General features: G+C 43.5%; 1 protein-coding gene across 5 annotated transcripts in view; it reads right to left on the bottom strand.

Annotated features, from left to right (window-relative positions):
• Positions 1 to 27,862, bottom strand: part of FAT1 (FAT atypical cadherin 1) — a 373,940-nt gene that overhangs the window by 164,233 nt on the left and 181,845 nt on the right. For all 5 annotated transcript variants that reach the window (XM_029586952.1, XM_029586951.1, XM_029586948.1 and 2 more), the window contains exons 5-7: positions 15,898 to 16,227; positions 15,040 to 15,250; positions 7,098 to 7,237 (exon numbers count right to left, since the gene is read on the bottom strand). In XM_029586952.1, coding sequence (XP_029442812.1) covers positions 7,098 to 7,237; positions 15,040 to 15,250; positions 15,898 to 16,227 — 681 coding nt within the window. The remainder of the gene's footprint in view (positions 1 to 7,097; positions 7,238 to 15,039; positions 15,251 to 15,897; positions 16,228 to 27,862) is intronic.

The following is a 27,862-nucleotide window of genomic DNA, read 5'->3' on the forward strand; positions in this document are numbered from 1 at the left end:
AGTAGAAACAATCCATGAAAATAAAGAAAAAGAAAATCAAAGCAAGCTACCAAGTACGGTTATGAAAAACACAGAAAACGGCTGCTGAACATATGGAGGAAAGATCAGAACAATGTTCCTGCGGGAATCCAATACAGCTTTTCCCTCTTGCTTTTTTAGTTTAGGGTTGCTTTTTTTTTTTTTTTTTACACAATAACTCCCAAAACAACAGACTTCACCTTAACACAGGTGTTATTGGAATTTTGTTCGCTCTGTGTCTCTTTCCTCACAAACATAACAGGTTTACAGCAAGCAAACACCAAACAGTTTCAGTTACTGGTTTACTTTCGATACAGCAGTGTTTCCTACCTGCTTTGGACTTTTTCCCAGTCGGGCTCTCCTGATAAGATTTCTGGCTGGCTCTGCTTAGCCAGTCTTTCTTCTCTATGACTTAGGGCTATCATTAGCTTTGCCTTGTCTCCCTGGACACCTTACTTCAGGACTCTTCATCTTCCTGCTTCCTCACAGCCTGAACTGTAGAGCTCCCCTGGTGAGCCAGCAGGATTGATTCTGTTTCAAGGTGGACCTACCTAGTTCCTTTTCCTTCTATCCCTTCCTAATTCGTCCTGGTTCGGGGAACCCGAAAACCGAACCAAGCTTTCCCGAAATTTCGGGAAAATTCAGTTTTCGGGTTAGTGCGCGCTAATGTTAAAATGTTAGCGCGCACTAACAGGAGCGCGCACTAACCCAAAATTCGGGTCCCCCGAATTTCAAAGGCCCAAACTGCGGGAAATATGAAATTTCCTGTGGCGGGCCGAAAACTCATCTTTCCCCTCAGGTTCAAGTTCTAATGGGGAGCGCTTGTCTTTCGTACCCTTCACCCTGAAAAAAAAATAGGTAACCATCACGGGACAGCCTGTTAATCAAGTCAGTGCAGCTGACCATGGTGGTGGGGTCTGTCCAGAGAAACCATAGGACAGATATCCAGGTAGTTGCCATGCTGATGCTGGTGGCTGCTTCAACTTTGTTTTTGTGTTAAATATATTTATTGAATAAAATACAAAACCAAAATCATAAAACAGGCAGTAAAATAAAACTATAAATGAATAGTTTAACAATATTCAAGACAAGGCAGAGAACAATGCATGAAAATAATGTTCAAAGCGATGAGAGGTGCAGCAATGGAAGGGGTGTTGGGTGTGAACTAAAAAGGGAATCTTGCATACTCAGTTACCCAGTAGGTTGGACTAAAATGGAGAAAGATGACAAAAACTGTCTTGGATATCAGCAATATCTTACAGATGTTCACACTGTAAGGCTGGTAGCTGAGATAAATCCCTGGAAGTGAGGACAGGAAATACAGGGCAGATTGAATGAGTCAGTTGACCATTTACTGTGCTCATCTACTATGTAACTACCTATGTCTCTCCATATTACTCCTGGGGGAATTCTTAATTTGCACAGAATTCCCGTCCCATGTAGAATTTACACTTTTAGTGCAGAATTTCTGAGAAAGGCCCTGTGGGCTGTGAACAGAGCCCATCCCGCACGTGAAGATCAGGCCTGGAGCAGCAGCTGGCTGGAAGCGGAGTCCACCTCACTTGCAGCAAAGATCAAGCCATGGATCAGCCATGAGCAGAGTTCATCTCGCTCATGGTTAAGATCAGGCTTGGAGCATCATCTGGCCACAAGCGGAGCCTGTCCTGCTCAATTCGAAGATGAGGCCCGGAGTAGCAGCTGACCACGAGAGGAGAGGTGAAGATCAGCAGGCCCAGCTGCAGAGAAGGCCCAGCATGAGGCAAGAAAGCCAATGAGTCTGCGTCAGAGAGGAAGTGTGCTTGTGAGGATGCGTGTGTGTGTGTGAGCATGAATGAGAGAGGAAACCTGTGTGAGGAAGTGTGCAAGTGAGTAAGACATTGGGATCCTGTATGGCGAATGAGGGATTGTATGTGTTTGAGAGAGCGGTAGGCTATGTGTGTGTGTGTGTGGGGGGATGTGTATGAGAAAGCCTGTGTGAGGGGGTGGGTGTGTGTGTGTGTGTGTGCGCAGCAGAAAGAGAGCACCTGTGAGAGGGGGTGTGTATGTGCAGGAGATAGAAGGAACCTGTGTGATGGGGTGTTTGTGTGTACGAGAGAGAGAGGGAGCTTGTGTGAGAGAAGGACAGAGGGAGCCTGTATGAGGGAGTTGGTGTGTATGAGTGGGACAAAGTGAACCTGTGTGAAGATGTGAGTGCATGTGTGAGAGAAAGAGGGAGCCTAAGTGAGGGTGTGAGAGTGGAAATAGAGTAGGAGTTGAACATGACGGATAGAAGACAGCGTGTAATGGTAAATGGAGCCTACTCTGAAGAGAGAATGGTGTTAAGCGGAGTACCACAAGGATAGGTGTTGGGACCAGTTCTGTTCAATATCTTTGTGAGTGACATTGCAGAAGAGATAGAAGGTAAAGTTTGTCTATTTGCAGATGATACTAAGATCTGCAAAAGAGTGGTCATGCTGGTAGAGTTAATGAAATGTGATTTAAAGAAGCTTGAACAGTTGTCGAAGATATGGCAGCTGGGTTTCAATGCTAAGAAGTGCAGTCATGCACGTGGGATGCGGTAATCCAAAAGAGCTATATGTGATGAGAGGTGAAAGGCTGTTGTGCACTGACCAAGAGAGGGACCTTGGAGTGATAGTGTCTGGCAATCTGAAGATGATGAAGCAATGTGACAAAGCAATAGCTAAAGCCAGAAGCTTGCTGGGCAGCACAAAGAGAGGAATAACCAGTAAGAAAAAGGAGGTGACAATTTCCTTTGTACAGGTCCTTGGTGAGGCCTCCCCTGGAGGACTGTGTTCAGGTCTGGAGACCGTATCTCAAAAGGGACAGAGACAGGATGGAGGCGGTCCAGAGAAGGGCGACCAAAATGGTGGGTGGTCTACATCGAATGACTTATGAGGAGATGTTGATGGACTTAAATATGTATACCCTGGAGGAAAGGCGATGCAGGGGAGATATTTATTTATTTAACACTTTTCTATACCGACCTTCATGAAAAATTTCATATCAGATCGGTTTACATGTAACAAAGGGTATAACTTAAACAAGAACAATTCACTAGAAGCGGAAGTTACATATAACAAGGGTAGATAACTTGGAGATATGATACACACATTTAGATACCTGAAAGGTTTTAATGTTGCACAATCAACAAACCTTTTTCATTGGAAAGAAATCAGTAGATCTAGGGGGTCACGAAATGAAACTCCAGGGAGGATGATTCAGAACCAACATCAGGAAATATTTATTTATTTATTTTATTTCGAGGCTTTTATATACCTAAGTATAGCGGACTGCCTTCACTCCGGTTTACATGAGAACAACTTAATACAATTTAAATACATTGGAACAGCTTATTATAATAAGAATGGTTTTCGAGTCATAGGTTTAAAAAAAGAGCAACAAATTACGTACTGGAAACGAACATTTTTTCAACATACGAATTAACCGTTTTTAAAGGGAGGAAGAACATAAGGAGAGTTCATCGTTAGGTGAGGGGTACGAGAGGTGTCAGTGTATCGGTGAGGCTGTTCTGAGGGAGGGACCGGTATTGAAAGGTGATTGATTGAGAGGTGGGGGGGGGGGGGGGGGGGGGGAGTGGAGGGATGCTTGGAATGCCTTTCCGGAGGAAGTGGAAAAGACAAAAACAGTGAAAAAATTCAAAAGGGCATGGGATAAACATTGAGGATCCCCTAAAGTCTAGAGGATGAAAATGAAGGGGAAAAAAAAAAAAAAAAAAGAGTGCATGGGGATAGCTTGCTGGTGTGGCAGTTATTACCCTTAACCAATGGGCCTTCATACTAATGATGCAACTCCATCATTGCTCTCTGCTTCAACGGCAGGAGGCAAAGAAGAAAAGGGGAATTGGATTTAGACAGCAACCAACAAGGGCCCTGACTTTTACAGTCTGGGAAACTGATAAATATCGAGGTGTCCTGCACGGCGCGGCAGATACCATCATAAGCTTGCTGAGCAGACTGGATGGACCTTGTGGTCCTTTTCTGCTGTCATTTCTATGTTTCAAAGGTGAGTTCATGTATGTGTTGTGGGAGGCAAATGTTACAGGCTGACGAGGAAAACGCAGAATTGATTCACAACTATTTCTGTTCAGTGTTAACTGAGGAAGTGATTGTTATAGAACCAGAAAAAAACTGCCACAAACAGGACGAGATAGATTTCAAACAAATTTTCAGAACACACTTAGCAGTTGGCAAAACTAGATAATGTGATGAGGCCAGATGGAACATATTATTGTATGGGTATTAAGGGAACTTAGCAACTCTGCTGTCTGACATTTTCACTTCTTTAGAATCAGGGTGGTTCCAAAAGATTGGAAACAGGCAGTGGTGGTTCTTCAGGAAAGTGGAAGCAAGGAAGCAAACTAGAGGCCAGTTTGCCTGACCTTGATAGTGAGTAAATGAATGGAGCAATGGAATAGTGCAGTTTATGGCATCAATGGATTAGAGGATGCAAGCCAGCATGGTTTTACCAGAATTAGGTCTTGTCACTCTAATCTAATCAATTTCTTTCACTTTGTGACCAGAGAGTTAGATCCAGGGTATGTGCTAAATATAGTTTACTTGAATTTCAGCCTGGTCTGACACAGTTCTGCATATGTGACTTATAAACCAAACTGAGTGTCCTACATTTTGGGCTCTAAAGTGACTGATGAGGTTAGAATCTGGTTGAGTGGGAGACAAAGTACAGTGACAAATGGAATTTAAGCTTAAGAAAGGGGGGTCTGCAGTGGTGTGCCACAGGATCTGTCATCAGGATCTGCTTTTTGTAAGCAATACCATATAAGAGCTATTAGGAAATGTTTGCCTTTCTGTGGCTGATACCAAAATCTGGAACAGGGTAGACATCCTGGGAGGTATGGAAAACATGAGAAGGGATCTATTGAAACTTGAGGAATGATTTAGTCTGGCAGTTAAGATTTAATGATAAAAAATGCAGGGTCATGCATTTGGATTGCAAAATCGCAAGGGAGCAGTACAGTATAGGGGTTGAAGTACTTCTGTGTACAAACCGGGAGTGTCTAAACACATAGATAAAGGTGATGGCAAAAGCCAGAAGGGTTGCTTGGGTGCATAGGGAGAGAAACAGCTAGCAGGAAAGGAGAGGTGATATTGCCTTTGTATAAGTCTTCGGTCAGACCTTATTTGGAGTACAGTGTACAATTCTCAAAACCTTACCTTCAGAATAATATAAATCAATTAGAGTCAGTCTAGAGAGCGGCTTCTAAAATGGTTAACAGTATTCATCAAGCATATAGGGATAGACAAAGATTTGAACATGTCTACCCTGGAGAAAAGGAGGGAAAGGGGAATAGAGACATTTAAATATTTCCATGGAATAAATGCACAGGAGACATTTATGGCATGAGACTGAAAAGGAAATTTCATTACAGAAAGGTGGGTGAATGCATGGAATAACCTCTCTGTGGAGATGGTGGACAGCATCAGAATCCAAGAGGGCATGGGATAAGCACAGAGGATCTGAGAGGGATTGCAAAATTGTGCAGGAGATGTAATTGGTCAGATTGGATGGGCTGTATGGTCTGACATCTCAACTTAGCCCTTCCTCCTTTCACTAACACATCTGAAAAGAATCACCATCTTTCCCTTCTCTTCAGCTATCTTTTCTTCCACTTGTGTCTGCCATCCTGACTCCTTTCCCTGCCTTTCAGCCCTACCATATATTGTCTCCTGTGCTTCTCTGTCTGAAATCCCTTGTATGTTTTGAACACTGATTTTTATGCCTTTACTTTTTCAGTCACCAGTCTTGAAATCATCTTATTTTTATTTAATTTAACATGAGAGAGTTGTTGCTCTTTCTATGGTTCCTTTCAGCCTGGCTTACTGCTCTTTCACTTCACCAACACTGCCCACCCCTGCAGGCGCCTCCTTAAGATATTTCAACATTTTACTAAAGTTGATATTTTTGAAACCCAAGATTCAGATTTTTATACACCTCCTCCCTGACTTGGCTGTTATCTTAAACTATACCGTCTGATTACTGATGCTCACATGGGGCTCCTACATGGACATTAGAAATGCTCTCTCTTCCTTAAAAACCATATTGGGTACCGCTCTTTCCCTTGTGGGTTACATTGGTCTGAGAAGAGCATCAGCGAGGCCAGGATCTCTCTACCTCTAACAAATTCCACAGATGAGATATTTTAATCCACATCTGGCAGGATAAAATCTCCAACTCCTTCTTCATTCCCACCTTTTGGATGTCCTTGATCTCTGTCCAGTTCTAGTGCCTGTCAGACCATGGTGGTGTAGATGAAAGTGCCATTTTCCCTTTCCAAGATGGCCCACAGCACCTCTTCTTTTTTTCCCCTCGCCCCCTGTATGTCTATTAGATCGCTACTACTCCCCTTCAAATTCCACTCCCTCAGGATGGAACAAATCAGCTTCAACATAACTACGCCAAACTACTACATACTCTTTCCAGACAAAATTTACAAAATAATTATAAAATACGTGGCCTACAGTTACATAAGACACATACAGGGCTAACCTCTTTTTGTCCAACTCATCAGCTCTATGAACTCAGTGTTCCATGAAGGGTAACCAGCAGAAGAAACATGCAGATAAGCAGGAGATTATCACAAAAGGTTTGCTCTCCAATAGGTTCCTAGGCTTTAGTCGGTAGTGCTATATTGCCACCGCTTTGACACAAAACTACCTGCAAATGGTTGATTCACAAAGAACTACAATCTCAAAAGGATTCCAAATTGTTTCTCTTCAACTTTGGAATCAATGTCTTCACAAGCTCAGAACACCAATAAGAAATGTCCAGTATCTGATGAACCTTTTGTTCTCTGTGGCAGACAGCACTACAGTTTTCAGCAACATGCTTGGTTGCATGTTATATTTAATTTGCTCAAATGATTGCACTGAATTACTTACAAACCTTGCTACTCTGGCAATCTGACAGTACAGGATGTTGCTCCTGTTTACTAATGCCATAATCCATTTTTGGGGTTTTGAATTAGGTTGTACTCCTTATGTCCAAAAACATGCTGGTACACAATTTTCTCTCTGCAAACACTTCATCAGCAATTCAATTACCTGGGTGCTGATAGATTTGGTTCCATCTGTTGCCTCTACTGTCAGGTTGTAATTTGATTTCTGTTCTGCATCAAGAGGTCTAGCGACAATGATGGTCCCAGTGCCCTTGTCCACATCAAACTGGCTGTCATGGTTGCCACCTGGTTCAAAAAATTAAGGCAGACAGAAGTTCATAAAAAACATCTGCTGTGTTATACAATTTCAGGTGCATACACTAATACCCAGTGAAGCCTGACACTGAAAACCACGCTGCCCTCCAACATTTATAAGGCCAAATGATTTTTACATCAAACCACTATACTTCAAAATAGGAACAAAACAAACACCATGCTGTAATGTACCTCCGTAACCAATGTCAATCATTTGAATATTAAATTATAATACTTATGGTATCTTTGGATTATCATAAGGAGAAAACTGCCTTTGAAGCTAGCGGTTCTTAACAATGACCAAATATTTGCATCAGCCACAATATGTCAGGACTCACTTCAAATGAAAACAGCTCTCAATGCTGTCATAGAAAATAAGGCAAGGAAAGTTATCCAATCCAACTTTACTTTTCAAAAAACGCTTCTAGAAGCCTAGTACATCATGTCATTTTTAAGAATTTAAATACTTTCTTGCTAAAAGTTCAATACATTTCTATTGTGTACAGATTAGTGACATCCTGCTTAAGTCAAGAAAAGCCTGAAATCTTAGCAGCCAATTGAAATTTTGTATATATACGCAGGAAAAGAAAAACTTCTAAATCAACTAGGATACCATTTTCTTCTTATAATATCAATGTCTAGAATTGTCTATATACAGACTAATATTTCTAGGTGCAAATTAATATTTCAGATCTCATATGATGGTAAGTTATGAGATCTCAGCAGATACCTTCTTTCATGAACTGAAGTATGAATGCAACAGCTTAAAATGAATTCCACAAGAAGCATGAACGAGAAATCCTTTCCAGAAGTTAGAAAGGAGCAGCTTCAATGAAATGTTAGGGAACAAGCACTTTTGGTTGTGTCAAAATACATTTAATGTATGTGCTGGGGCAGAGTGCATGGCTCAGCCTAAAACATGGAACCATATACTCGGCACAACTGCCCTCTATCCTTGGCCTTCATTCAGGCTGAGCCATGGCAAGAAAATCCTTCAGTGTCTCACAAGACCATACAGCAGGGCAGGAGCAAGTCCCTAGCTGAAGATTTAAGAGAATGACAGTGGGAGATACCCATTATGCCAAACCATTCCTTGTAGCTTGTCTCTCATCCTGTGGCAGCTGGCTCTGTGTCCCTAGTTCCTTTGCCCATGCCAACTTTCACCTCCTCAGTGCCTTCTGTTGAATGGGATCGTATTGGTCAGCTCTGCTGTGTAGTTTTTGGCTGTGCTGGTCTCCAGCTTACTCTTCTTCAGTGTGATCATGTGTACTCATGGATATTACACAAATTGGTACGCATTGATGAGATACAACAAGCTGGGAGGACATAGACACTAGGACTGAAGAGCTGCAGCTCTTCAAAGAGCAGGGGAATCTATTTATTTATGGAGCTGCAGGGGTTCTAAGTAGACCTGGAGCCCCCATGGCCAAACTGGACTAGGAGAAGGGTCATCCCACCACGAGACAGCAAGTTACTTCAGATGGGCCTCCTCGTCCTAGGTGTGAAGCAAGCATTATCATGGTGGGGAAGACCTGGGGCATCCAGGATTTGTCACTCAACAGGCTGTTTTTAGTCAGAGTAACCATGTAGTTGGTGAGCAGAGGCCCCAGGATATGACAAATTACACTCAAGCAAGTAGGGTTATACAGCAGCAGAAAATATCACCAGCTATAACCAAGAAATGGGTGTATGGACAAGTGCATCAGAATATGAAACAGCTTGAGGAAGTGATGGGGATGCTACTGCCATAACCCAGGTGGAAGAATGGAACAACACACAATAGGGAAAGTACATAGTTTCATTTGGCAGTTTTCTCCCCAAGGTACAGAATCTTGCCTAGGCCAGAAGCAGATTCCCAGACAAAAGACCAAGGAGAAGCAAATGAAAACAAAGAAGGAAAGTAAAGAAAAGACCAATACTAGCATTAAAATATGTTCAGCTCATTCATGTACTAGTATTGAAGAACAAGTACAGTGGATACTTTTTCTTCATCCAGCTCTGTACCTCACAGTCCTGTGTAAACTTGCTCCTGGGGGTTTTCAGCTGGGGGACAGAAAAAATTCAACATCCCCTTAGTGCACAAAAAAACAGAGGCCCATCCCAGCTATAGTACTAGACTCCTGGGAAATGATGTCAGGAGTGCCCACAGAAAAGATGTTGAAACAGAGAGCTCCTACAGATGATATGCTTAGCGAAGAAGATAAATGTTCCATATGCAGTTCAACTTTGGAAACCTGACCTTTGCATGTTGGGTAATAGCAATAGGACAGGTCTTCCTTCACCACATGTTCACCTCCATGTCAGGTATTCATGGTGCCCCTTATTAAATCACAGTCACAAAGGGACTGTGAGAAAACTTGGAATGTGGAAATCAATGATAAAAACATATGGCAGAGACATGGAGTTATACTCAAATGCATCCGGTGAAACTGTTTTAGGAGTAGACTGTTAGGAGAGCTTGGTGTGCTGCCTCCTGAGAGGCAAACAGCAGATATCACTAGAAATACTGTCTTCCTGGAGCTTTGCAAACTCACAATGGCATTAGTTATCTGGGACTACCAGTTCCACACAAGATGATTTTCTGACATGATGGGCATGGTGAAAGCCACATACACAGTTGGGAAAAGTGCAAACTCATAGTCAACCTGTTTGGGGTGATGGAAAGAACTCATATGGCCTGGCTGGTCGCATGATGCATGGTCCGCAGTGTTTGAAAAGCGGAGATGGGACGCATCAGTGGAACTTCTTGAAGTGTGCATGAGTCAGGTAGATTGTTAGAATTGCTATACATAAATAAAGCTGTAACCTTGCTCATTTCCACAAAACTGTCTCTTGAAATGTTTCGTTTATGATGGCATATTGGAGAACTGATACATGGTTGTGTGAGTGAGTCAGCAGTGTGGCAGGAATGTTAAACTGCTAACCTATGCTAATACCCAAGTACCAGACAGGCATGCACAGCACTGCCTATTATATGGCACTGTGCACTAAGCGCCCCTTTCACCTAACCACACCCCCCTGCCTCAGGACAGGTTGGAAGGGAAGAGGGTGATTTCAGGCTGAAAATGTAAAAAGAGTGTGGGACGTAGCTGCCATCATGCCCCGCCTTTCCTTATGATCTCTCCCCACTCACTCCGCAATCCTTTAGAACTTGAGGATATCTATGTCTATGTATAATCTTGTAATGGTGTTTACGGTTGCAATGCTTGTATCTGTACCACTAATATTTGCCTATATTGCAACCTTTGGAGCTGGGTGCCTGAGCAAAAGATGGTGTTTGGAGCAGATGGCAGCAACATAGAAATTTTCGCTCTGATCTTCGCATGCGGCACAGCCAGCTGGGAGTGGCTGAGAAGGGGCGGGGGTGTGCTTATTTCTGATATTTGGCTGGCAGAAATCATGGTGCCAAGTGCCCCAGTAGACCATGAGGTACTTGCTGCAGCAGCACTGAATGAGGCAACCTAGCTTCATAGCAGGGACACTGGCAACCAGCATTGCCTTCAGACCTGAGCAGGTGTACCTCAAAAAGTCACCACTGCCTGATATTCAAATTCAGGCCAGCATCTGGGCTCCTCTCTCAGCACTCTTCAACAACAGGCGACACCTGCAGTGGCTCTTTTGAGGAGCTGCGTTCAGAGGTTATTTGTACTCATGCATGCCTCTTCTTTCTAACTGCAGCATAAGCACTGGAGTATGGTAATCAATGGGCAGAACACAGAGCATGCATAGCTGGGCCCTGCTTTGTGTGATACACACAGTGCACACACCACCTCCTGATTTTCCCCCTCTTGAGCTTCCTTCTTTGAGTTCTTCCAGCCTCTGTCTTATCCCCCAGGCTGGGTGAGATGAGAAGAGCATGCACTGAGCGCTGGATGTGATTTGCTTTGACTTTTGGGAGCAGCAGAAGTGGAGGAGCTCTGGCAACCACAGTAATTAACTGAGCCGGCTGTCTTCACACCACCTTGACTTCTCCTTTTCTCCTGCACTTGCATATACAGGGAACTGGTTCATTGTGACGGGTTCTTTTGTCTCCGCAAGATTTGGTGAGAAAAGCAACGGTGGTGGGGCCACCTAGCCATAGTGATCATCACACGATCCAATTTGAATTAATGACTGAAAGGGGGACAATAGGTAAATCTACCGCTCTAGCACTAAAAACTTTCAAAAGGGAGGCTATGATAAAATGAGGAAGACAGAAAAAACTGAAAGGTGCAGCTACAAAGATTACGAGTATACAACAGGCATGGACACTGTTAGAAAGGTAGAAGGAAAGCCAAACAACTGCCAGCTTGTTTAAAAGGTGAAGTGAAAGAGGCTATTTTAGCCAAAAAAAGGTCCTTCAAATATTGGAAGAAGGAGTAATTTGAAGAAAATAGGAAAAAGCATAAGTATTGGCAAATTAAAAGTAAAACACTGAAAAGAAAGGCTGAGAGAATTTTAAAAGTAGTTGGCCGTAGAGACAAAAATTCATAATAACTTTTTAATATATTCGAAGCAGGAAGCCTAACAAGGGAGTCGCTTGGACGGTTAGGAAAGAGAAGGCCATCACTGAAAGACTAAATAAATTCTTTACTTCGGTGTTTACTAATGAAGATATTGGGGGGGGATACCCATTCTGCAGATAGTTTACAAGGGTAATGATTCAGATGAACTGAACCAAATCACAGTGAACCTGAAAGATGTAGTAGGCCAGACTGACAAACTGAAGAGTAGCAAATCACCAGGATCAGATGGCATATACCTAGGGTTCTGAAAGAACTAAAAAATGAAGTTTCAGATCTATTGCTAGTAATTTGTAACCTATCATTAAAATCGTCCATTCTACCTGAAGATTGGAAAGTGGACAATTTAACCCTGAAATTTAAAAATGACTTCAGGTGTGATCCGGGAAACTACAGAATGGTGAGCCTGACTTCAGAGCCAGAAAAAGTCATGGAAACTATTCTGCAAAAATTACAGAACATATAGAAAGACGAGGTTTAATAGGATACAGCCAACATGGATTTACGCAAGGAAAAGCTTGCCTCACAAATCTGCTACATTTTTTTTAAAGGGTTAACAAATGTGAATAAAGGTGAGCCAGTATATTTGGATTATCAGAAGGTGTTTGACAAAGTTTCCCATGAGAGGCTTCTAAGAAAATTTTAAAAAATCACAGGATAGGATGCAAAGTATTTTTGTGGATTGCAAACTGGTTAAAAGACAGGAAACAGAGATTAGGATTAAGTGGTCAGTTTTCTCTGTAGAGGTAAACAGTTGAGTGCCTCAGGGATCTGTACTCTGCCTGATGATTTTTTATATATTTATAAAGATCTGGAAAGGGGAATGGTGAGTGAAGTAATCAAATTTTCAGATCAAACAAAATTATTCAGAGTAGCTAAATCACAGACAAATAGTGATAAATTGCAGAAGGACCTTGGGAGACTGGAAGATTGGGCATCCAAATGGCAGCTGAAATTTAATGTGGACAAGTGCAAGGTGATGAATATAGGGAAAAATAACATCATGTAGTTACACAATGTTAGGTTTTATGTTAGGAGTTACAACCTAGGAAAAAGATCTAAGTGTCATAATGGACAATACATTGAAATTGTCATCTTAGTGTGCTGCTGCAGTTAAAAAAAAAGCAAGCAGTATGTTAGGAATTATTAGGAAGGGAACGATGAATAAACACAGAAAGTCATATATCTCTCTGTATCACTCCATGGGGAGACCACCCTTGAGCACTGTGTTCAATTCAGATCGCTGCATCTCAAAAAAGATATTGATGCACTTGAGACGGTACAGAAAAAGGCAACCAAAATGATAAAGGAGATGGAACAGCTCTCCTACAAGGAAAGGCTAAAGAGGTTAGGGCTGTTCAGTTTGGAGACAAGGCAGCTGAGAGGGGATATGACAGAGTCCATAAAATCATGAGAGGACTAGAACAGTTAATGTAAATCATTTGTTTACTCTTTCAGATAATACAAAGACTAGGGGGCATGCCATGAAGCTAGCAAATAGCACATTTAAAACAAATTAAAAAAAAATCTTTTTCACTCAATGCATAATGAAGCTCTGGAATTTGTTGCCAGAGGAAGTGATTAAGGCATTTAGCTTATCTGGGTTTATAAAACGTTTGGACAAGTTGCTGGAGAAGTCCATAAACTGCCATTAGTCAAGCTGACTTAGGGGTCGATTTTGAGACCCGCGCGCGGTTCCCAGCAGGCGTACGTGGTCATGCCAATTTTATAAGATGCACGCGCCGGTATATCTGATAGCCGCGCGCATGTGTGGGTGGCCTGGGACTCGTGCGCACGGGGGAGGGAGGCAATTTTACAAAGCAACACGCAGCAACATGAGCAAGGCTTTCCCAGTTCCCTATACCTCTGCCTAACCTTCCAACCTTTTCCCCTCTCCTCTCTGACCCCTAACCCCTTCCTAGCTATTAAAATTCTTTTTTTTTACCTTACTGCTCCTTCGGAGCAGCAGTAGACTCTGTGCGTCAGCCGGCTGCTGGCGCGCACTTCCCCGGGACATATGTTTATACGTATATCGCTTAAGGCTTTGGTACAAGTGATTAATACATTTTAATAAATACAAATTCAAAATACTTGACTACTGTAAGAAGCGATCACCATAATCATGCATCCCTTAAGTTGGTTTAATACATTTTAAGTGGCACACCAACATACTGGATCTTAAAATAAATGAATGCACAAGCTATAAATCTGCACAAAACTATGATGAGAACAGTTAGCTGTCTTTATAGTACTACACACATGGTTGCCTTATAACCTGTGGCTGAGCCAATCACAGAGCTGCTGAAGAAATGCCAGGCTCGCAGATGTTGAAATGAACCACTGAGGAAGGAAGAGTCAAGCGAAGTGCCTGACTGCAAAGAAACTGATAAAGTTTTCTTTTCCTAATGGTGTGTATACAGCATGATTTTAGAATAATGTACAACTTGGGAAGCATTTTGAGCGAGCTATCTTTTGAATCCACTAGAATGAAGTGCATTAAGTATGGATACAGACATACTGGGGTAGATTTTAAAAGGTGCACGCGGGCATACAGGTTATAAAATCGGGGGTCGGCGCGCGCAAGGGGGTGCACAATTGTGTGCGCTGAGCCGCGCTGCCTTCCCCCTGTTCCCTCACAGGCCACTCCGAAATCAGAGCGGCCTGTGAGGGAACTTCCCACCCCTTCCCCCCCAGCCCTATTCTAACCCCCCCCCCCCCCCCCCCCCCCCCGATGTTTGTCTTACCTTTTGCGCCTGCCTCTGGGCAGGCGCAAGTTGTGTGCGCTGGCAGCCAGCACGCGATCCTCCAACACAGCAGCAAATGGCCGCTATGTCGGGGGCCTCTGGCCTCGCCCCCACTCCACCCCCGCCCCCGGACCACCCCTTTTTATAAGCCCCGGGACTTACATGCGTCCCAGGGCTTTACGTGCGTCGCCAGGCCTTTTTAAAATAGGCCCGATGCGCGTAGGGTTTTAAACTCCGGCCCATTATATAGTAGTTTAGTCACGTTCCAAAGCTTGCAATTCCTCCAAGAAAATGAGGTTAGCATTCTTGCCACAAAAAAAATTACTGACAGAGCAGAGATACCATTTAAGAATATCTGACCAGCAGAATATAGCAAGAAATGTTATCAGTAAGTTATAAAGAGTGGTCCTCTTATAACTGCTAGATGAATTGCTTAAGGTCGTCAACAGTGCTGGTACTATTTACAAAATATTATAATCTTTTTAGCTTTTTGATTAAAATCATTGAGAAACATATATAAATATATGTAGAATTACAATATCCTCACCAATTATGTAAAACCACAGTGGTGTACCCACAGGTTCAACAGTTATCACTCCAATCATATGAGCAACTGGATCGCTCTCCATCACAGTAAAGGAGAAAAACGATTCCTCGAAAGAAACTGGTTGCAAGGGTGGTGAGGGTTTTGGAATCCACTCTATGTGCAGTCTAGTGGTTGATGACTTTTGAGGACGCCCATTATCCACAGCTCTGATCTGTGAGGATTGAAGCACAGAATCATCTATTATCAAAAGGTAATTAAAGAGCAATTTACATGTGGCCAAAAGACACAAAACTGCAAGAGAGATCTAGGACCATGAGAACGCTCTCCTCGCACACAAAGGAATTGGCGCACACTACAAAAGTGGTCATTTTTATAGCGGCTGCTATAAAATCTAACACACAAACTTTCTTCTTTACTTTTTAGAGACTGTGTGTGACGTTTTTCAAGAAAATTACCTTTTCAGCAAAACTACAGTTTTTACTCATTCAAGACACGTCACCCAGGAAATGTCCTAATAGAGCATCCACACAAACATGATGTACTGTTTGTTAGTATATAGATAACATTTTTGAAGAGGAGAAAGGAGCATTATAAATGTAACTTATAAAATAAGCAGATTCTTAATTTGCCTCCAACCAATTCTACATTAAGTTGAAGTAAGCACATGCATATTTACTTAGTGAATCAGACCCGGACTATAGTCATGCATGAGGTTACGTAGGAATAAAGTTATAAGGTACTGAATGTGCCGTCCTACGTATATCAAGGTAAGAAAAGGTTTGCGCTGACTCACTGTAATGAGTGGATAAATCTAATGTAAATTTACCAATATCTGCAAATTCAAAAAAAGTGACTCACCGTAAGAATGTCATATTCGCCTGCTCCAGAAAGTTTCTTAGAAGAAACCACTCCAGTTTTAGGTTCAATAAAAAACTTTCCATGCTCGTCACCCTCCTCAATGCTGTAAGATATCTCTGCATTAGGTCCTTCATCTTTATCAATAGCTATAACTCGATAGACTGGATCCCTTTTAGCTGTTCTCTCTTTGTCTGGTTTATCACGCTCAGGAAGTCTAATCGTATAGAATTTTTCCAGGAACTGTGGTTTGTTGTCATTTTCATCCAAGACCTTCACAATTACTCGGGCAACAGTTGATTTCATAGGATTTCCATTGTCTGCAATTGTTACCTATTATAAAAAGAAAGCAGCAGTATGAGACTTACACTTAGATAGAATTGTCTGTAATGTATTTAGGAAAATATTTGCCTGTCACTTGTACTTGATGTTCCACAATTTCACTGCAGGACTTATCCTTAACTATTATATAAAATTTATAGTTTACAAGCAATCTTTTGTAGAGCGGTACCGCTGACTCGAAATCACATCATCCAAGACGGCAACAATGCCAAATAAAATGTAGAAAAGAGTAAAAAAAAAATTCCCACCGGTGGAATCATTCCTTGCTCTCATAATACACAGCAGCAACTAAACATATTCCTAAAAGTTCACAGCAAAAGAAAAAGAAAAGGCCTTTTTTTTTTTTTAAAGTATATTTCAGAATGCTGAATGGAGGTTGATGCCGGTTATAACCCCAAACTCACACATTATTCCGTCCCAGTTGGTATTCTTTTCACTGCTTAAAGTCTTTCTACAATTCCTTCTAGGCATGCAGATTACCTCCCATGCCCAGGAGTCTTTGCAAAACAAAATAACTTTGTCATCAACTGCAGTCAAGAAGCAAGCCAGACCTCTATCTTTGCAATTGTTACTAAAACGTCAGAAACTTCAAGGGAAAGAATGTTAGGGATTATTAGGATGGGAATGGTGAATAAAACGGTGGATGTCATAATGCCTCTGTATCGCTACATGGTGAGACTGCACCTTGAATACTGTGTGCATTTCTGGTCGCCGCATCTCACAAAAGATATAGCTGTACTGGAGAGAGTACAGAGAAGGGCAGCCAAAATGATAAAGGGCATGGAATGGCTCCCCTAAAGAGGTTAGGACTGTTCAGCTTGGAGAAGAGAAGACTGAGGGGGGTATATGATAGAGGTATGCAAAATCATGAAAGGACTTGAATCAGTAAATATGAATCGGTTATTTACTCTTTCAGGTAATAGAAGGACTAGAGGATACTCCATGAAGTTAGCAAGTAGCACATTTAAAACAAATTGGAGAAAATTATTTTTCACTCAATGCACAATTATGCTCTGGAATTCACAGCCAGAGGATGTGGTTAAGGTAGTTAGTGTAGCTGGGGTTAAAAAACGTTTGGATAAGTTTCTGGAGGAGAAGTCCATAAACTGCTATTAATCAATAATAGCTACTGCTTATTACCAGCATTAGTAGCTTGGGATCTAGTTAATGTTTAGGTACTAGTCAGCTTCTTGTGACTTGGACTGGATATTGTTGGAAACAGGATACTGGGCTTGATGGACCCTTGGGGCCGGATTTTAAGACGTACGAGCGGGCGTACATTTGTGCGAGCAACCCGGTGCGCACAAATGTACGCCCAATTTTATAACATGCGTGTGCAGCCACGTGCATGTTATAAAAACCGGGGTCAGCGTGCGCAAGGGGGTGCACACTTGTGCACCTTGCGTACGCCGAGCCCTAGGGGAGCCCCGATGGCTTTCCCCGTTCCCTCAGAGCTGCTCTGAAATCGGAGCAGCCACGGAGGGAACTTTCCTTCCGCCCCCCCCCCACCTTCCCCTCCCTTCCCCTACCTAACCCGCCCCCCCAGCCCTTCCTAACCCCCCCCCCAACCTTTATTTTATAAGTTGCACCTGCCTCCAGGCAGGCGTAGGTTACACATGCCGGCCGAGTGCCCCTAGCGGCCCTATGGAGGCCTCTGGCCACTCCCCCGCCCCCTTTTTTCAAGCCCCGGGACATATGTGCATCCCGGGGCTTTGCGCATGTCGCCGGGCCTATGCAAAATAGGCTCAGCACACGTAGGGCTTTTAAAATCTGCCCCTTGGTCTGACCCAGTATGGCATATCTTATGTTATGTTAAAGAAAATATTGGATGGCGCATAAGCTTAGCCAGAGTGCAGGTGTGCATAATTACCACTTGATATTTCATAACAAAATGTTTTTTACATTGATTTCCAAGCTCTGGGAGCAGACATAATGAACGAGAAAGCCTGGAGAAGTTGAATGGGAAAGATAGAAAGTGCTACTAAGATTCAAAGAAGACAGAACAGTAAAGGAAAAAAAATAGGAGTATGGCAAAATGCGGTATACATTATTAGGATAAAATACTGGCCACATCTACTCAAAAAGATGAAATAAAGTGTTGCTCAATTGCACTGAATTAATTCATAGACACATTATGGGCACCTATCTCAAATTCACTCTAAACACCTCTTGAAATGCATCGTTTTAAATAGACATGAATGATGGCTGTAAGGATGCCATAATTATTTGCAACATTCTACTTAGAACTCTATCTTGAGTGATAGCTTAGAAAATTCTAAAAGGGTTGCAAAGTTTTATGGGTCTATTATTTTTAATCCCTTTATCCCTACTTATTCACGCATGTAGTGTGAATTATACCCAAGCTATGAAAATTAGGCATGAAGGAATTAAAAACTATAAATTTTAAAAATTCTGAATTACATCAGGATTCAAAAGAACACATTCATGCTTTGACAATGTACCATAGCAAAACAAAGGTTAATTTCAGAGTGCATCTGCTGTGAAAGGCACATTACCAAAAATAAAACCAGTGGATTACGTCTACGTGTTGGTCTTATGATCTGCAGGGCTTTTTCCTCAGTTGACTAACATTTCTTTCTTACTTTCCCAGCTCCTGTGCTGAAGACACTTTGTGAAACCTGTGCTGAGTGCGACATCAGTCACCTCACACACGGTGTGATGGATTCAAAAAAAGGAAAGCAGTAAACTTCAAGATCCCAATTTCATCATAACTGTGCAGTATCACAAAAAAAGTTTACCACCAATAAACTAAGCAAATAACTTATAAAGCAGAAAACACTCTACAAACCCAAAAAGTATGCATTCATTAATTTTTTAAGTGACTAATCCATGAAGAAACAGATATTTATATTTCTCTCTGGTACACTAAAAATGCTACAGTCCTCATTAAGATATTCTTCAAACATTAAAACACTAGTTATCTCCAAAATGCACCTGAGATTAGTACAATGTTGTAACTATTCCTGCTATCGGTTTTGCAGTGGCTAAGCTTTCTTTAAGCTTCAAATAGTTTTATCTCAAAGTAGCAAGACAAATTTAATCTTTTTTTTTTTCTGAGAAACAGCCACCAAGATAAAAACAAAACTCAAATTTGAAAAAGAAATGCTACTTCTAGCATGTAACAACATATCTTTAAAATGCTAAACCATAAAAAAAGTCTATTTTTCTATTTGCACTGGCACGGCCCCCTTAGCAGTGTGTCCTTACAACTCATCGGGCCAACAATTCTAAACTCAATTCATTAGCCAGATGTACAACATTTCCCTGCAACTGCTTTTACTAGCACACTATTATGCAATTTTGGTTTCCTTTCAAAACTATTTTAAAGGGTATCAGGCTCAAGCTAACAAAAGAGAACATGAACAGTTGAGTCATTACTGTTCATGTCCCATTCCTTTATATGACCTTTGGTACACTGCAGATCATAAAACTTTCACGGGTTATGGATAATACAATAAAGGAGAGATAAATGATTAGCACACTGAACAAGACGGAAGAACTTTTGGCTTGCAAGGGCATATTTCCTCTATCACTATCTGTCCTTGGGCAAGTTACTTTCACTCCCTACGCCTTAGTTTACTTAGTTAGGATAGGTCACTCTTCCTCTCCTGCCCAACCCTGTGGAAGTTTTTATGCAGTCCAGTAGGGGAAGCATGCTCACTTTACAAGAGGCTGTATTTTTCTGAAATATTCTATTGTAAAGCATGTACCAGGACCCTTTTTGGATTAAAAACAGCATGTAAATTCAAATTAATTTTCTCCTTATGTAAAACAACGATAGACGGAAAATACTGTGTTCCCATTTTATTTGTACTTCTTAGTGAATATTATACAAAAAAGGTCTGCACTAGCAAGTATAAAAGTATGCTACAAATATATACCAAGTTAGAATTAAAACTTTTCTGTCTCAAGTTTTTCTTATTCCTATAATAGGAATTTGTCTTCCTTATTCCTCTCCTCTTTTTTTGTTTAGAATCTTAGATTTTATGAATACCTTCCTGTGTTTTATTTTCTTTATTCCGCGACCTCTCATCTTCACAATTGTTCTGTTGACTGAGACAGAAAGTGCACCTTCACTGTACTGCCTTAACTTCCATCAATGCCCTCTACTGGTAGGGAGACTGTACTGCCCTGAAATATCGGATTGTCAGGCCAGTGCTCTCAAGAATGGAAGTTATATAGAAAATAATGAATCGACAGTTATAGAAAAAAATACCTAAAAGCTGTTTATTTTTACAATTAGATTTCAGGTGACATGCTCCCTTGATAACTTGACTAATACATTCCTACTACTATACAAAGCATTATAAAATTATAACTATTAATTTGGTACTTACACAATGTGCTACACTGATTTCCTTGATCCATACAATCCCTATGATAAGGAACCTTTTTAAGAGATGAAACAATACAAACCTCTCACATATTTTATATATACACACACACACACATGCAGTGGCTACAGAAAGTCTACACACCATTCCAAAATGTTCACCTTTTTGTTGTCTTATCGTCTAGAAGTAAACTTAATTTCTTATTAACCTCTCACTCAGGAAAATCCCTGTCCGGTTCGGTGCACAACAAACAAATCAGTACATAATAAAACATAATAAAATAAGTAAACAAATATATAATTATTCACAGGAAATACTACAAACTACTAAAAAAAATACATTAAAAACATCTAAAACACAAAAAAACCCCCCCCAAAAAACCCCCCCATCAAATAAATAACACAAATCTAACAACTATAAAAGCCTAACATGGGAATAACCAGGATTTCACCTTTTTTCGAAAACAATGATAATTTGACACCATCCTTAACTTCCTTGGTGCTGAATTCCAAAGTTCAGGACCTATTATAGAAAATATTATTTTCCAAATAGAACTCTGACATACTTCCTTAATTGATGGAACACAAAACAAAATCTCAGATGCTGAACAGAGGCATTTCCTTGGCCTATAAATTTGCACCAGCTGCTCAAACACATTACCTTAAACTGTACTATTTGCATTAAAAGTGTTTGTTCCATGATTCTATGCATCCTACCCCATAACTGACAAGTGAAAAGTATATTCTAAAACTCCTTATAAATTGAAGTTGAAACAAAACCATGGAATAGCATGGTTGGCTAAGGGGTAGATTTTAAAAAAGCGCGCCTTCGCGTACTTTTGTTGGTGCATCAGGCGCAAACAAAAGTACGCTGGATTTTAGTAGATACGCGCGTAGCCGCGCGTATCCGCTAAAATCCTGGATCTGCGCGCGCAAGGCTGCCGATTTCGTGTAGCCAGCGTGCGCCGAGCCGCGCAGCCTGCCGCCGTTCCCTCCAAGGCCGCTCCAAAATCGGAGCGGCCTCGGAGGGAACTCGCTTTCGCCCTCCCCTCACCTTCCCCTCCCTTCCTCTATCTAACCCACCCCCCCGGCCCTATCTAGACCCCCCCTACCTTTGTCGGGGGATTTACGCCTCCCGGAGGGAGAAGTAAATCCCCGCGCGCCAGCGGGCCGCTAGCGCGCTGAGACGCAACCTGGGGGCGGTTCCGGAGGGCGCGGCCACGCCCCCGGACCGCCCCGGGCCGAAACCACGCCCCCGGGCCTGCCCCCGAAACACCGCATCCCGCCCCCAAAACGCCGCGCCGATCCGACACGCCCCTCGACACGCCCCCCTCGAAAAACCCCGGGACTTACGCGAGTCCCGGGGCTCTGCGCGCGCCGGTAGGCCTATGGAACATAGGCGCACCGGCGCGCAAGGCCCTGCTCGCGTAAATCCGGGCGGATTTACGCGAGCAGGGCTTTTAAAATCCGCCCCTAAGTGTCCACCAACCTTGTACTTCTGTAGGAATCCTAAATAATTAAAGCTCTGGTATAACCAATCACATTCAAAAGAATATGAACTGTGATCAAGCCAACTGGCCCAACTTGTGTTAAATTATATGGATCCACATGACTACTGGATAAATTCAGTAGTTCTTTTTGATTCTTTCTGCTGGGTAGTGCATTTCAAAACAAAGACCCAACCATGAACATCAAAGAGCTATCAAAAGAACTCCACAAAAGGTGTAGAAAGACTCAGATCTGTGGATGAATGTGAAATAATTGCAAATTCTTAGAATATCATTTGGAGCATGGTCAAGATAGTTATTAAGTAGTAGAAGGTATATGGCCCCAAAAAGGCTCTGCTTAGATCAGGCTGTTCCTCCGAACTAGATGACCGAACAAAGAGGAGACTGATCAAGGAGGCAACCAAGATACCAAGGGTGACTTTGAAAGAACTACAAATTTCCATGGCCAAGACTCGTCAAATTGTGCATGTGACAATAATATCCCAAGCACTCCACAAACCTGGCCTGAATAGGTAGGGTGGCAAGAAGGAAGCCATTATTCAAGAAAACCCACTTTGAATCCCATTTGAAGCAGGCAAAGGAACACTCAGGGGATACCGTAGCCAGGTGGCAAAAATGTTTTGGGATCTGATTAAACTAAACTAGAAATTTTGGCCTGAATGCAAAGCAACACAGCACATCACTCAGTGAACACCACCCTGATGATTGGTGATGGCAGCATCATGTTATGGGGAAATTTATCTATTTATTTATTTATTTATTTAATTATTTTATGTGCCGACCTTCATGACATGTGTTGTATCAAATTGGTTTACATGGAACTTGAGGGTTAACATTTTTTTAACAACCAATAAACAAGTCCCTGCCGAGGAAATGTTTCCTCGGCAGGGACTTGTGCACTTAGCAGGAAAACGTGCTGCCCTCTACATGAAAAGTGAAACTGGGATGATCACCTTTCAGTGCAATAACCCAAAGCACACAGCCAAAGGGACACTGGAATGGCTAAGAAACAAAAATGTAAATGACCTGGAGTGGTCTGGTCAGAGCCCCGTCCTCAATCCAACTGAAAATGTGAGGATTGCTGTCCATCAACGCTCCCCAAGAACTTGACAGAGTGGAAACGTTTTTGTAAAGAAGAATGACTGAATATTGACAAATGTAGGTGTGTAAAGTCGGTGGGGACCTATCCCAGGTTCTATAATTTCTGCCAAAAGTTATTCCATCAAGTATTTAGTTAGATTTCAATTTTGATTTTTTGGACAGGTATGCTTTGCTCCTCAATACAACATTTTTGGTACTGAAAAGTGGAGCATAATGAGTGAAATAAAACCCTTCTCATTTACATGCATGCCAATCTTATGCAACGACAATAAAATGTGAAAAATGTTCAGGAGGTGTAGACTTTTGATAGATAATGCTAGACAAACAGATACAGATTCTGTAGTGTGTTCCTACTTTCATAGCTAAATAAAAATAATAGATCCTTTTATACTTTATTAATACACTACAACCAGGAAATCAGGACTACAGATGAAAAAATAGTTTTGTCTCCAAGCATACCCAGCATTAAGCTACATATTTCTTAGTTTATTATTGCACCTCATGTTTGTACAAACTTTATACTAGAAGTGCATTAATTCACTGGCGAGATCACGCATGCATGTGGACACTGCTGCTTGTCTTTACAGATACAGTGACTGACTCTCAGTAGCAGTTGTGGGCATAGGATTTTCCCGACTCACCCCCTTCTTTCATGCAACTAAGCATGCTTTCAGGCTCACCAACCAGAGCTTTTCCCACTGGTTGCCAATATGCCACACAGCCCTGCTCAGGGTGACACACCAACAGCAGCCTAGAAGTCAAAGGCAGGCAGCTGATGCACTGCAGCACACCCCAGTCATGGGAAGGTGGCTGGGAGGTGATGGTGGCAGAGTACTGACCTGTTGCCTGTTTGTTGTGGCAGAAGGGGACAGTCATGCTGACTGGAGCACAAAAAAAAAACACCAAGGTCTTTTTTAACATAGTCCAATCTGGCTGGAAACCTATGAACTTGGCAAAACTACTGCCCTGGCCAGCCCTGACTTTACTGGATTGCTCTTTCACAATTCCCCTGCCCGTGAATGTTCTTCTATACTACTTACTGTACTCTCTCTGATTGTTCATTCACAGCTCGATACTGTAACGTTCGGTTGAAGATTTCCCGTCTGTAACGTGCTGGGAGCGCACAATTCGGACGCGTAAGGCGATCCAGCGATACAGTCTCCAGTTTCACGCGTCCTTAGCGCTTCTTAAAACAGACGCATAACCCTTTCCGCACGCAGCATGTATATGATATGTAAATGAACGAATTAGCTGTATAATGAAGGAATTAGCTATTCCCCTACGATACTGTGACGCGCGCTCAGATTATCTCCTTTGTAACCCGCTATTTTGCCGCGGCCTTAACGTGTTAGTTTACCGCTACTCTCTACGTGGTGTTAGTGTGGTGTTCGAAAATTAAAACGGGAATAAAGTGTAAAAAATGGTGTAAAAAAAGTGTAAAAACATTGCTTACCTGCCCTGGCCCCGTCCGGTCTCCGGTGCAGCCCCAGTCCTCCCGAAGCAAAAAAAACCAAAAAACCGAAAAAGTAGCAAGGCTCGGGCCTGCTACGATAGTCCCTTCTCCTCTCCTCCCGATTTCGGCGCTCAAGGCCCCGTCCGGTCTCCAGTGCAGCCCCAGTCCTGTCCCCTCCTCCCGAAGCAAAAAAAAAAAAAACCGAAAAAGTAGCAAGGCTCGGGCCTGCTACGGTAGTCCCTTCTCCCTTCCTCCCGATTTCGGCACTCAAGGCGGCCGGGTGGACGTGCATTCATCCAGGCAGAGGGAGCCGGCGGCGAAAACGGCCTCCGGCTCCCTCTGCCTGGATGAATGCACGACCCCCGCCGGCAGTGAATGAATGCCCGTGCATTCATTTCAGCGCTCAAGGCAGTCACATGCCGTGACGTCGTGACGTCACGGCATGTGACTGCCTTGAGCGCTGAAATGAATGCACGGGCACGGACGTTCATTCACTGCCGGCGGGGGCCGTGCATTCATCCAGGCAGAGGGAGCCGGCGGCGAAAACGGCCTCCGGCTCCCTCTGCCTGGATGAATGCACGGCCCCCGCCGGCAGTGAATGAATGCCCGTGACGTCACATGCCGTGACGTCACGACGTCACGGCATGTGACTGCCTTGAGCGCTGAAATCGCACGGGCATTCATTCACTGCCGGCGGGGGCCGTGCATTCATCCAGGCAGAGGGAGCCGGTGGCCGCTTTCGCCGCCGGCTCCCTCTGCCTGGATGAATGCACGCCCACCCGGCCGCCTTGAGCGCTGAAATCGGGAGGAGAGGAGAAGGGAGAAGGGACTACCGTAGCAGGACTGAGCCTTGCTACTTTTTCGGTTTTTTTTTTGCTTCGGGAGGAGGGGACCGGACGGGGCTGCAGGAGACCGGACTGGGGCTGCACCGGAGACCAGACGGGCTGGACCGGAGACCGGACGGGGCCAGGGCAGGTAAGCGGGGGCTGGGGGAAAGATTGCTGAGCATCTGGGAACATAACTGTCCACTTCCTGGTATCTGTCATTTCAAATGTCATTTGAAATGACAGATACCAGCGCGGCCGTGAAGCGTTAGGCCCGCGAACCCAGGATACTGTATAGGCGCTCTATACAGTAAAATGGGTTGCGCGGGCCTAACGCTTGCCTAAACGCTTCGCAGTCGCGGCATGCATTTGCATGCAATTAGAAGAGAGTATCGAGCGGTAGGTGAAAAGAACTGTGCGTGCGGGGAACGAGGGTGCGCCTGACACTGCCGCACTGTTTCTACCGCGGTCTTAGAGTATCGATCTGTATGTAATATAGGCACCTCATCTTCCTCTTAACTCTTGTGATGAGTTAAGGACTGCCTTTGTAAGTCAGACTGTTATAACACCCTGAGAAACTCTGTGGCACCTTTTAAACTGTGTCCTGTGATTCATTTCACCCCTGCCCTCCCCAGTTACCTGTGACATATTTGAAATAGCACTGTTTCAACTCTCCTATGTTAATCAGACTCCACTATGAAGCAAGACAAAGCTAGTATTCTACAATGAGCTAGCAAAACACCACAAATAAGCATTACTGAAATCTGGAAACCTGGAATGGTATGTATGAAACTCAAACAAGCAAAAGAATTTTATCAAATAACTGAAAGGTGGGAGTGGACAAAGGAGTAACTGAATGCCCTTGTGAGTTTACTGGGATCTTTTAAACAAGGCTGAAGGTCTTCCTATAGTCAGGGAAGGATATGAGACATTTCTTCAATTTGCAACCAGTATTTTTCAATTAGTTGTGAGAAACTGCTATCACTAGTTCTATAAACGAAATTGCATAAGCTACTGTATATCATCTTAAACTGGACTTTGACAGGGCACAAGAGAAATAAACCTTGAACAGAGAAGGAAGATAATCTGATCACTTAATTGGAAGTTAGCTATTAAAATACCCCTTCATAAATATTCAGCTACAGAGGAGAACAATTCTGGAAGCTCGACCGGAGCCTGTATCCGGTCGAGCAGGATAATGTGGGTCCGGGCTCACCGCGAGCTAGGGAAACAAAGGGGGGGGGGGGGCTGGGGCGCAGTTGGAGCGGGGTCGGCGCGCGGTCAGAGAACAGTGGGGGGGGGGAGGAGAGACGCCGAAGGGTGATTGGGGATTGGCCACCTGGGCGCGTTGCCATGGCAACGTGTGGCCCTGGTTGGCTCAGGGGAGGGTCACGTGGGGGAGTAGGGACTGGGGATCGTGGCGAGCGTATCCACAAGGGGGATTCGCGCGGGGACACAGCAGAGGGAGGCAGGGATTTTCGTTCCCTCCCACCCTCCCTACAAGTTACACGGAGGGGTGAAGTTTGGTTGTCGCAGTGGGTGAGGGCGGTTGGCCCGAGCCATAATGTTTTGTTATTGTTTGACAAAGGGGGGTTTCAGCTGGAATGGACGGAGGTGGACAACTGGGGGCTGTTGTCAGCGATGGGGGCTCCTTGCTGGCAAGATGGCGGGAGACTCCGGGGGGCCAGGCTCCTTGCAAGTTGGTGGCGGGAGTCCACACGGGGGTTGGCTCCTTGCAAGCAGGTGGCGGGAGTCCGAACCCGGTGTGCGAGCCCGGATCATCAAGCCGGACGGCTGGTAGTGTGCTATCCTGCCGGTGAGTGGCGGATGGTCGGGGGTTGGATGCTGAAACCGTGTTATATTATATGCTGTTAATAATTGGCTCGGGCCTGTATGTAATAAAGCTGCGGCCTTATTTTCATCCAATTATGCCTGCGGGTGTTTATTAGGGATGTGCAGAGCAAAATTTTATGTTCATATTTTTTATGTCCGAAAGGGGGTCCCACTTGCGGCCAATATGGACATAAAAAAAATCCAATGAGTTGGGTATATGTACATATGTGCAAAAAAAAAATTTAAACCCCCTCACCCTCCTTAATCCCCCCCCCAGACTTACCACAACTCCCTGGTGATCGAGCGAGGAGTGAGGACGTCATTTCTGCAATCCTTGGCGAGAAGCATGTGACGTCGGTGGCACGTCGAGTGATGCGGCGTCACGTGATTCCCGGCTCGTTCGCGCCGGACGGCTCGTTCGGCCCAAAAAGAACTTTTGGCCAGCTTGGGGGGGCCTCCTGACCCCCCCAAGCTGGCCAAAAGTTCTTTTTGGGCCGAACGAGCCGTCCGGCGCGAACTTGCCGGGAATCACGTGACGTCGGCGTCACTCGAC

This window comes from Rhinatrema bivittatum, chromosome 1 (assembly GCF_901001135.1).
Source record: "Rhinatrema bivittatum chromosome 1, aRhiBiv1.1, whole genome shotgun sequence".
Classification (NCBI taxonomy): Eukaryota; Metazoa; Chordata; class Amphibia; order Gymnophiona; family Rhinatrematidae; genus Rhinatrema; species Rhinatrema bivittatum.